The 12,031-nt window shown below is 33.9% G+C and overlaps 1 protein-coding gene across 5 annotated transcripts in view; it reads right to left on the reverse strand.

The window, feature by feature from the left end:
* The window catches only part of Erbin (erbb2 interacting protein), a 131,482-nt gene that overhangs the window by 76,111 nt on the left and 43,340 nt on the right, over positions 1-12,031 (reverse strand). For all 5 annotated transcript variants that reach the window (XM_076857202.2, XM_076857200.2, XM_076857203.2 and 2 more), the window contains exons 2-3: positions 7,634-7,681; positions 3,993-4,190 (exon numbers count right to left, since the gene is read on the reverse strand). In XM_076857202.2, coding sequence (XP_076713317.2) covers positions 3,993-4,181 — 189 coding nt within the window. In that variant the 5' untranslated portion in view covers positions 4,182-4,190; positions 7,634-7,681. The remainder of the gene's footprint in view (positions 1-3,992; positions 4,191-7,633; positions 7,682-12,031) is intronic.

Genomic DNA, 12,031 nt, shown 5'->3' on the forward strand with positions numbered 1-12,031 from the left:
AATTTGCTGAATTTATTAGCTCTGGCAGTCTTTTTTTTAAATACTTTTTTAGTTGTAGTTGGACACAATACCTTTATTTTATATATTTATTTTTATGTGGTGCTGAGGATCAAACCCAGTGCCTTGCACATGCTAGGCGAGCGCTCTACCACTAAGCCACAACCCCAGCCCTCTGACAGTCTTTTGGTGGAATGTTTTGGTGAAGTAGTCTTTTGGTGAATCTTCTAAGTATAGGATTATACCATCTGCAAACAATGATAATTTTTACTTCTTCCTTTTCTGTTTTTATATCTTTTATTTCCTTCTCTCAAATAAGAGTACTGACAATGAAATCCTAGTCTTGTTCCCGATTTTAAAGGAAATACTTTCAATTTTTCTCCATTCACTATGATTTTGACTTTGGGTTTTTCATATATACCCTTTATGATGTTGAGATGAGGTTTCATCTATCCATAGTTTCTTCAGTTCTTTTATCATGAATGGGTGCTGAATTCTGTTGAAGGCTTTCTCTGCATCTACTGAGATGACTAAGTGATTTCTGTTCTTAATTCTATTTATGAATTACATTTATTGATTTGCATGTTAAACCATCCTTGCATTCCTGGGATAAAACCTACTTGATCGTAATGTACAATCTTCTTAAAATGTTGTTGAATATGAGTTGCTAAGGTTTTATTAAGGATTTCTGCATCTAAGTTCAACAGGAATATTAGTTTGTGGTTTTCTTTCCTTGATATATCCTTATCTGGTTTGGGTATGAGTATGATACTGGTTTCACAGAATGAATTTGGAAGCCAAATTCTTTCTATTTAATGGAATAACTTGACAAGCATTGGCATTAGTTCTGTAAAGGTCTGGTAGAATTCAGCTGAGAATTCATCTGGTGCTTGGCTTTTCTTTGGTAGAAGGTTTTTTATTACTGCTTCTGTTTCACTTCCAGTTATTGGTCTGTTTAAGCTTTCTAAGTTTTCTTAATTCAATTTTGGCAGGTCATAAGTATCTAAAAATGTATCCATTTCTTATAGGTTTTCCAAATTATTATAGTATAAAGGTTTTCAAAATAGTCCCTAATGATCCTCTGGATTTTGGTGGTGTCTGTTATAATTTCTCCTTTTTCATCTCTAATTTTATTCATTTGGGCTTTCTCTTTCTTTTGGTTAGTTTGACTACAGGCTTATCAATATTATTTATCTTTTCAAAGAACCAACTATTTGTTTCATTGATCCTTTGTATTTTTTTATTTTCAATTTAATTGGTCTCAGCTCTGATCTTAATTATTTCCTTCCTTCTACTGGTTTTGAAATTGGTTGTTCTCCTTTTTCAAAGCCTTGAGAGACATCATTAGATTATTTTGGAGGGATCTTTCTGAATTTCTCATGTAAACATCAGAAACTTTCCTCTTAGAACTGTCTTCAGAATTTTTTATTTTCTCCCTTAATTTCTTTTATCACGTCTTCATAATTCCAAAGTGTACTGTTCAATTTCCATGTGTTTATATAGTTTCTGTAGGGATTTTTGGTGCTGACTTCTAATTTTATTCCAATAAGATTCAAAGGGTTGTTTTGTGGCATAAATATGGTGAATGGTTCTGTGAACTGCTAAGAAAGTGTGTTTGGCTGAGGTTGGATGAAATATTCTATAGATGTCTGTCAAGTCCATCTGATTTATAATATTTTTCAATTCCAAAGAGTTTTTTCTCTGTGTCTAATGGATTACCTATCTAATGGTGAGAAAGATGTGTTGAAATCACCCAGTATTATCATAATTGAGTCTATCTGAGGCTTCAATTCAAGCAGTATTTCTTTTATGTAATTAGGTGCACCAACATTTGGGGCACAAATATTTACTATCATTATATTTTCCTGTTGGACTGTTTCCTTTTCCACTATAAAGTGACCTTGTTTGTCTCTCCTGATTGATTCTGGCTTTAACACTACTTTATCAGATATCAGAGAATCTACTACTCCTGTTTATTTCCTAGCTCCTTTCACATGGTATATCAATTTCCACTGTTTCGCCTATCAGTGGATTTTCTTCACACAACATACAGTTGGGTCTTGTTTTTTAATCCATTCTGCTGGTCTATATCTTTTACTTGGAGAGATGAGATCATTTACATTGTTATTACAGAGATATTTTCATTATTTCCTGCCATTTTGATTTATTTCTAATGTTTAATTTGGTTCCGTTTCTCATTTGCTTAGCTACTCTTCAAAGCAGATTTGTTTATTTGTCAGCTCTGGGGCTTATTTTTTATTCTTCTGTATGGAGTATTTCTTTAAGTAAGATCTTAAGTGCCAGTTTAATAGTCATGAATTCTTTTAGTTTCTGCATACCTTAGAAGGTTTTTTTCCCTTCAATTCTAAGGATAGTTTCATGGGATATAGCAATCTTGCTGACAGTTATTTTATTTCAGAGCTCAAAACACATAATTCCAAGACCTCCTGGCTTTTAGAGTCTGTACTGAGAAAATAGAATTCCAAATGACTTGCCTCTAAATGTGACCTGATGTTTACCTCTAGAGGCTTTTAAAATTTTTAACCTTATTCTGTATTTAATTATAATGTGTCATGAAGAGATTCTTTTTTGATCTTGTCTATTTGGGATTCTGAGTGCCTTCTGCATCTGGATATCCATCTCATTCTCAAGGCTTAGAAAATTTTCTGATACCCTGAATAGATATCTATTCTATTAGCCTGCATCTCAAAATCCTCAATTTCAGTGATTCTTAAATTTGGTCTTTTAATGTTGTCCCAGAGTTTCTGTATATTCTAATCATGGTTACTTATTATCTTTTCTTTAATACTGTCTGAATATTTAAGAATGGCCACTCTGTCTTTGAACTCTGAGATTCTGTCTTGAGCAATGTCTACTCTATTAGGAAGACTTTCAACTGAACATTTTATTTGTTGTGTCTTTCATTTCCAAGATTTCTGTTTCATTCTTTTTCAATACCTTCGTCTCCTTATTGAATTACTGATTCATATCTTGTACTGACTTCCTTAATTCATTCAGTTTTTTTCTGTGTTTTCTTTAAATTCATTGATCATTTTTATAATCATTCTCTTGAATTTTTTATGTGCTATTTCAGCCACTTCAATATCTTTGAAGTAAGTTGCTAATAAATCACAAACTGTAGGAGGTGTCATTTTATCTTGTTTTTTCCTATTTCTTATATTCCTGTGTTGGGTTTTATGCATCTTCTGGGATGGATTTCTCTTCTACTCTTATATGTTGGCCTTCTGAGGACACAGCTTTCTCTTACCAAAAGTGTTCTAGAGTGATCTAGACTGAGATTCCTCACAGGTGTGGTTACCTACAGTTTTCATGTTAACTGTTTTTGCTGTGGGAGCAGATGTCTATGAGTGAGACTTGAGGGCCCACCAAGGGCCCACCCCATCTGTTCCTACTTGGGGGCCTGGTTGGTAGTTTGGGTTTTATCTCTTCTATTCTTTGAGTATAGCAAAAGCTTGAGTGTTGTTAACTTGTGTGTAGAGCAAGATTCGCTGTCTTTTGACTGAGTTTAGTTCAGCAGTCGAGTATCTACCCTGTAAACTTGCAGTATCCCAGTAGTAATTACTGCTGTTTATATCCTGAGCCATAGAGCAAATGGAAATGTAGCCTTTCTCTAATTTGCCATGTTGGCATTAACCATTTCCTGGCTTTCAAGGTGTCCAGTGTATTCTCTATAGATTTTCCAGTATATCTGTACAGCAGAGCAAACTGGGCCTCCTGGGCATATGAAAGGGAGCTACCCAAGAATAGTCAGTGCAAATTTTTAAGTTATTTGGCACTAGTATTCAAGCAATTCATTTGAAGTTTAAAAATGTGTTTTGAAAATTTTATTATGCAGCATGACTTAGTGTAAATTAAACTTAAAAAAGGGAAACACATACATATATATGGACAGCATTATGGCAATATTAGGAATACCAAACTTCTAAGACAAATAAATCTCCAAAGATAATTCTTGAAAAATTGTGTTACCATACCTTTGGAAGCTCTTCAATCTGATTAGCATCTAAATAGAGCTCCTCCAGAGTTTTTTCAAAAGTAAAAATCTCTTTGGGAACCTGTTCCAAACTGCAATGGGAATAATCCAGAGTAGTGACAGTCTCCTCTTCCCCTCGTAAACAGCGACATGGTACCAACCGCACAAATAAACTTCGTTTTGTAGTCATTTTTAGATACTGTAATATTCAAATAAAAATAAATTTGATTAAAACATACATAACTAACAAGTTTTCTTATTTACTTATTATAATTCTTATGTCACAGATAATTCCCCCCTACTACATACCCAGTGGAGTCCATTTGACATTGCTTTGGTATCCACATTTATATCTACTGGATTACAAATTAGACTCAAGTACTTTAGTACTCTCTAAAACAATCCAGGAACCACCAAATTATATGCTTCTACAAAATGCTTTATGAGTGCTTCTTAATTCCCTAAAAGAAATACTCTAATACAACAAGATTTTTCTTTAATTACTGGCTTTAAGAATTCTGTGTTTCATCCTAATATTATAGAATAAGTTATACTTCAGGCATGTATAGTATTTCAAAACACACTCTGTCATGTGTGTGTTTAAAAAAAGCAAAAAGAACAAATTGAAAAATAAAATAATAAGAAAGAATTCTGTATGTTTCTTAGTTAAGCACTTGATTATGTGTACTTTTGAATAGAAAGCAGAAATGTAAAAACATTTTCAGTTTTCCTAACCAGCTATCAGAGATTAATCATCATTTAACTTCCCTATGATTCTCCCATATGAAAATTCCCATTTATCCCAAGAATATGTTGTTCTAATCAAATATTAGTCTTACAGTCTTTCTACAAAGCTTACAGGTCTCAAATGTACTTAAGGTTATACACTGAACCATAAATTTGCTTAAATAAAGCACAAACTTCAAATCAAATGAGAGAAAAAGCTACTTTTGAATTAGTGGAAATTCTCAAGGCCAGTTTCACAAAGTATACAATGTATGTGCATAGGTTATCCCAACTAGGTTAAGATTATATTAGCAAAAAAAGACCTACTCTAATAAATAAAATGACTGATAATCAGTGTTGTCATTTGTGTTAAATGACAAATTCTTACCCTACTTAGTATTAGATTACTTCTAACCAGGGCCAACCCTAAGTCAAATCCAGTGTGGCCTCAGGCACAAAATAAAAGGAGGTGTCAAAAAACATTAATCAAGATAAATATTTTTAATACATTTTTTAAAATATCCATTTATTATCAAAATGAAAAATGTTTAAATAAATACAAGATCAGTATTACTGATTTGCCCTTTTGCTTCAGGTTTTAATATGGCTCTATATGGCATGGCACAAAACTCTTCTTCAAATTATGTATTATAGGGCTGGGGCTATAGCTCAGTGGCAGAGAGCTTGCCTGGCACACATGAGACACTGGATTCGATCCTTAGCACCCCATAAAATAAAATAAAGACATGCTGTTCATCTATAATTACAAAATTTGTTTTAAATTATGTATGATATACTCGAGTGTTTAATACAGGTAGAATAAATATTTCTCTTGCAATCTTCTTTAAAATCTGACTTTACTCAGTCACCAAATGCCTGGCATTGTGCAAAGATCTTTTGGTAAACTATAGGCATATTCTCATTTCATCCTCACTACAACTTTCTAAGACATGTATTATTATCTCCATTTTCCCACTGAGGCCTTATTGGAGTCAAGTACTCAAAACTATTCAAGTATTAATGGGTATTTGCTATACACTTCAGAATTTACAAAAAGAAACTATGATTGCAAACATTAGATGTTTCCATCTAGGTTGGGAACATAGTAGTGAACACTTGCCTGTTACATGCAAGACCTTGATTCCATCCCCAGAACCATGGGGAAAAAAAAAGAAAGGTTTCCATCAAAACCCTTGTCAGAAAATAAATATCCAGAAAAGTTTACTGAACACTTACTATAAACAATCCATGTTGTACAAAGGCATGTTTTACCAATAGGAATAAATAGTTCATTTTTAAAATTCTGAAAATGAGCATGAAATTTCTAATTCTATACATTTTAAGAATATCACTAATACTGAGTTAGGAGAATACTTAAGAACAATAGGAAGAATTCTATCTGTACTGTCCAATATGTCACTAAACACATGTAACTATTTAAGCTTAATATTACAGTTAATCAAATAAAATTTCTCAATTACCTTAACTACATTTTAAATGCTCAGCAGTTACACATGGCTAATAGCTACCAGAGTAGACCAACCAAATACAGAACATGTCCATCATTGCAGAAAGTTCTATTGAGTAGAGCTATTTTAATGTTTCAAACTATGACTCTAGCACATCATAACTACTGCATGTGTGTATATTTTTTATATTGTTTATTAATTTTGGTACAAGGGATTGAACCCAGAGGCACTTAACCACTACATCCCCAGCCCCCCCCTTTTTTAATATTTTATTTATAGACAGGGTCTTGCTGTGTTATTTAGGACCTCCCTAAATTGCTGAGGCTGGCTTTGAACTTGCAATATTCCTGTCTCCGTCTCCCAAGCTTATGGGATTACAGGTGTGCTCCACTACACCTGGCTATAATTTGATAGTATCCAAGAACTTGGAAGATAAGGCCTAGAAAATCCTGAATTTCAGAATATAATTCCTAAGAATAAAGGCTATCAAATGTTATTATATGTGATTTAAAATAATGCATACTTATTTTAGTTGTGATGTAGACACTTGAGGTATAAGGCAATTTACAGGGTAAAGCAATTATAACAATAATGAAAAACTTCCAAGATTTTTCTGTAGAGCTAATCATGTTGAAAGTTGTAGAACTTAGAAAGGACAATGAATTCAGAAAGGGAAGATTAGATGAATACTTGGCTCTAGAAAGCTGCATAGAGTTTACAATCTCAAAAGAAAATTTCTGTGGATAAAGGTTATGAAAAGAACACTTCAGACCTCAGATTAAATTCAGTTTTGTTTTCAGACAGGGTCTCACTACACTGGTCCAGATTGGCCTTGAACTGTTACACTCAGGTGACCTTCCTATCTCAATCTCCTCAATAGCTGGGACTACAAACATGTGCCACCATACTTTGAGACTACAGATTAAATTCAGTAGGTCTACAGACAATAGAAAAATAGACCCCAATTCTATACACACCTGCAGATGGAAGTGGTGCAGGATAAAAATGGATTTAAAAAAAAAAAAAAAGTACTCTACTTTCATGTGTATCTAAAAATAACAAATTTTTTAAAAGGTAAAGAAAACCTTAATTCTTGAGGCCAAAGGGGCAAGTATCATATTTTTAAAAAGTAAATGAGTAAAAATGCCCAGAAATCGTAACTGACACAATAATTCATTGTATTATTCCCTACACAATAATAATACATTGTATTATCCCTTACACAACAATATAAAGAAGTAATCCACAGAGAGACAGCCTAGCCTGAACAGCAACTGATCAACATGGCAACTGCTAATTTGACTTTTAAGAAAAGAAGAGCTCTTTTTAAAGCAGAAGTAACATTGTAGAGGTTAAGAATTGTCTAACAACATGAAGGAAAAAGCAAACCAGAGAAGGGTCATAACATGCGTAAAACTTTCTAACAAAAGAAATTAAAGCTACTTACCAATGGGTTGAATTTATCTCCCTGATGTTTCTTAATTGAACCAACATTCTACGGAAAGCAAAAGAGAATAAAAATTAACAATAAAGAAAAATAGAATCAAAATTGATAATAAAAATGAATCTTTATAACTGTAAGGAAAATCTCTTCTAATTCCCAAATTACATCAAAAGTAAAATTGATATTTTAAAAACTGACCATTATAAACTGAAAATAGGACCAAGTAACCAAACCAAACTACTAGCTTAAAAAAAAAAAAATGGCCACACCTGCTCAAATTTGCTAACTTTTAAATAAATGACTATACGCAGGATGTATGAGGCCCCTGGGTTCCAGAGCCACAAAAAATAAATAAAGACCTTCTTAACAAATTAATTGTTTTTCACATATTTGTAATTATTGAAAGCCTTCAAAAAACAAATATCCTTTCACCCATTATTAAAATGCCATTTATTTGAACTTATTGAGAAATAATAAAATTTTCCCATGTTAAAAAAAAAACTCTAATCACCAACTATATTTAAATTTAGTAGTTTATGGAGGTTCTTTGTGGCATGCACTGTACATTGCTTATCAGATTTATTCCCTCCCCCTTTTTATGTGATAAAAGATTTATTTTTATGTAAATTTTTTATTTATATATGATAGCACAATGCATTACAATTCTTATTACACACATAGAGCACAATTTTTCATATTTCTGGTTGTGTATATAGTACATTCACACCAATTCGTGTCTTCATACCTGTACTTTGGATAATAATGATCATCATATTCCACCATCATTTCTAACCCCATGCCCTCTCCCTTCCCCTCCAACCCCTCTGCCCTATCTAGAGTTCATCTATTCCTCCCATGCTGCAGCTCCCTAACCCACTATGAATCAGCCTCCTTATATCAAATAAAACATTCGGCATTTGATTTTCTTGGGATTGGCTAACTTCATTTAGCATTATCTTCTCTAACTCCACTATTTACCTGCAAATGCCATGATTTTATTCTCCTTTATTGCTGAGTAATATTCCATTGTGTATGCCACATTTTTTAATCCATTCATATTGAAGGGCATCTAGGTTGGTTCCAGTTTAGCTATTGTGAATTATGCTTATTCCCCCTTTTTAAGAAGCTTGATTATTCAGAGTAATAATGGGCCTGGGGAAAATACCCACTTTTGAGCTTTCCAGGCCAGGAGTAAGGGAGAGGAGATAGGTGACTAAGATCAAAGATCTTTGGAGGTGGAAGGTCAGTTGGTTCTAGGAAAACATATACTTTCTTAACACATGGGAACAAAAGTTTCTGAAACCACCAGTCTTCCATTTTTCTAGCCTTGAATCTGGAATATGATGCCTGAGGATTAAAAAACTGCCAATAAATAAGGCTAAGGGAGTGGAAAAACAAAACTAGCCAATCTCTAACTGCACTGCTGAGTAGCTAAACCAATTATAACTACTGCCTACTTCTGGATTTGTGAGCTATGTGACAAAACTAAATCCCTTATTTGCTTAAAGCATTGTCATACTCTGTTCCTGAAACCAACACATTTCAAAGAGAGACAGCTTGAACCATAAAAGATCTTAATAAAAAGTATATGCAGGGCTGGGCTTCTGGCTCAGTGGTAGAGCGCTTGCCTAGAATGTGTGAATCACTGGGTTTGATTCTCAGCACCACATACAAATAAATAAATAAAATTTAAAAATTTCATCAACAATAAAAATATTTTTTAAAAAAGTATACGCAGGGGGGATAGTAGAGGATAGGAAAGGTAGCAGAATACAACAGTTACTAGTATGGTATTATGTAAAAATGTGGATGTGTAACCCATGTGATTCTGCAATCTGTACTTGGGGTAAAAAAGGGAGTTCATAACTCACTTGAAGCTAATGTATGCTAATGTATGAAATATGATATGTCAAGAGCTTTGTAGGGTTTTGAACAACCAATAAAAAAAAAAAGAAAAGAAAAGAAAAGTAACAGAATAGAACCCATAAGCATCCAAAGCACTCCTAACAACAGACCCGTATCAGAGACATATGTATATGTGAGCAGGAGGTGGGGAAGCAAAGCCAGGATTGGAGAGGAAAGCCAAACAACAGTGATCGTACATAAAAGAAATGGAGTGTTGTGAAATTGAGAAGCAACTTGGGACCAAAAATAAAAATGTGATTAAAATTCTTTCATTCTGTTTTTAAAAAATAAATAAATAAAATAAAGTAATGCTGGTACAATTTTTTTAAAGCTTCAAAAAAAAAAAAAGGAGAGAGAATGACATTATTTTCTCCAGGACTGAGGCAGAGGCTCAGATGTGATCTGCAGGAGGTGCCATGGATCCAAACACAAGACACAGTCTGAGAGGACTATAGGCTCCTTTACCTAACCATGCAGTAAATATCTGAATGCCCATCTTATGTCCAGCATTGTTCTAGGCACTGGTTATACAGCAGTAACCAAAAAAAAAAAAAAAAAAAAAAAAAAAAAAAACCAACCCCCGCCAAAAACACCAACCAAATAAATAAAAGAAGGAGCAAAGTGAAAAAAAAAAAAAAAAAGTATACGCAGCTTGCACACACACACAGAAATGTGTTTACACATATATGTGTATGTATATAAAATGAACAATCTGTTTCGTGAAAATTCAGTGATATCCATGAATATTTCAAAGTTTTACAGTCACCCTGAATATAAAAACCTATTAATCAGGCTGGGGATGTGATTCAAGTCATAGTGCCCTTGCCGAGCATGCGTGAGGCACTAAATGATTTAAGACTACTGAGTTATTTAGCCTTCTCCACAAATTCTATATATACTGCATACCACACGAAATTATCTTTTGTGTATACGAAGCACAGATGGTCACTAAATCTTTTGCCATTCAATATATTCACATATGATGTGATAGTTTGGTAGAATGGAGCTGAAAATAAACTAAAATGGAATAAGATAATAGGAAAAGGCTGGAAGTAAGAGTTACTTTATGTCAGAAACTTTAGTTTGAAATACATGAAAAATACCTTAGTGAATCCTAAGTAGGCAGTTGAACAGGGCATGCAAAAACATAAGGAAAGATCCATACTCTTTCAATTCCCAGTACCAACACAGGGAGTGTTGGTAAATTTGAAAATCATCTGCTTACAGATTCTATTTTAAGCAATAAAATTAGATGAAATCATCTGGAATATGAGGATAGAAAAAAAACAGACCCAATGAATGAGCCCTAAGACATTATGAACTTAGGGGTCAGAAAGAGAGAGGACCAGCAAAAGACACTGAAGAGAAGAGAACCCCCCCCACACACACACACAGGTGATTCCTAAAGTCAAATGAAAAAACTGTTTCAAGGAAGAAGGAATTGACAAATTCTGTTAATAAGGACTTATTTACTGCCGCTGTGTGTTAATGTAAGGTCACTGATTATCTTGACAAGACCATTTCTAGTGGACAAGAAAAACACTGGAAGAACAGAAACTGAGGAGCCACCTCAGTAGTGGAGGAACTGCTCAGCATGCACTGAACCTGGGTTCAATCCTTAGCACCACAACAAGAAGGGAGGAAATGAAAGAAGAGGGGAGGGAGGACTGGATACAACAAGGAGATAATTCAGGTAGTTTTGCTACAGATACAACAGTGGGTTTGTAGGCACATGGAGAATAATCTGGTAGAAAAATTCACTGATCCCCCACTCCCCGTGTCGGTACTGGGAATGGAACTCAGGGCTTCACACAGCTAGGTAAGTACTATGCTACTGAGTTACATCCCCAACCCTTTTTATTTTGAGACACGGTCTCACTAAGTGGTCCAGACTAGCCTCAAACTTGTGATCTTCCTGCCTCAGCTTCCCCAGCAGCTAGGACTGCATCACCACACACGACTGATAATTTTATGAGCGGGATTTGGGCAGCCACTTATAGGCCCATATAAAATCTCCCACCACTGGAAAAAAAAAAAAGTTGCTAAAACAAGGAAGAAAACAGCAAAATGAAACTCAGGGATAACTGCACAATTAGTTGAATAAAATCCACTCAGTATTTTTCAAAAGTACAAAATTACGACATCTTTTTTCTAGAGGTTCTGACCTAATATGTTAGGTATAAAATTCAACATTCTTTATCTTAAAATGTCCATGTGTTCCTTTTTTTGAACACAGTGTCAACAATAACCAATAAAAATGAAACCTCAGAATAATTATGATTTGCATTTCTCTAATTACTAGAGATGTTAAACATTTTTTCATATATTTGTTGATTAGTTGTATATCTTCTTCTGAGAAGTATCTGTTCAGCACCTTAGCCCATTTATTGATTGGACTGCTTGTTGTTTTGGTGTTAAGTTTTTTGAGTTCTGTATATATTCTGGAGATTAGTGCTCTGACGTGCGTATGGCAAAAGTTGGCTCCCAAAATGTAGG

Source organism: Callospermophilus lateralis, chromosome 5 (assembly GCF_048772815.1).
Source record: "Callospermophilus lateralis isolate mCalLat2 chromosome 5, mCalLat2.hap1, whole genome shotgun sequence".
Taxonomy (NCBI): domain Eukaryota; kingdom Metazoa; phylum Chordata; class Mammalia; order Rodentia; family Sciuridae; genus Callospermophilus; species Callospermophilus lateralis.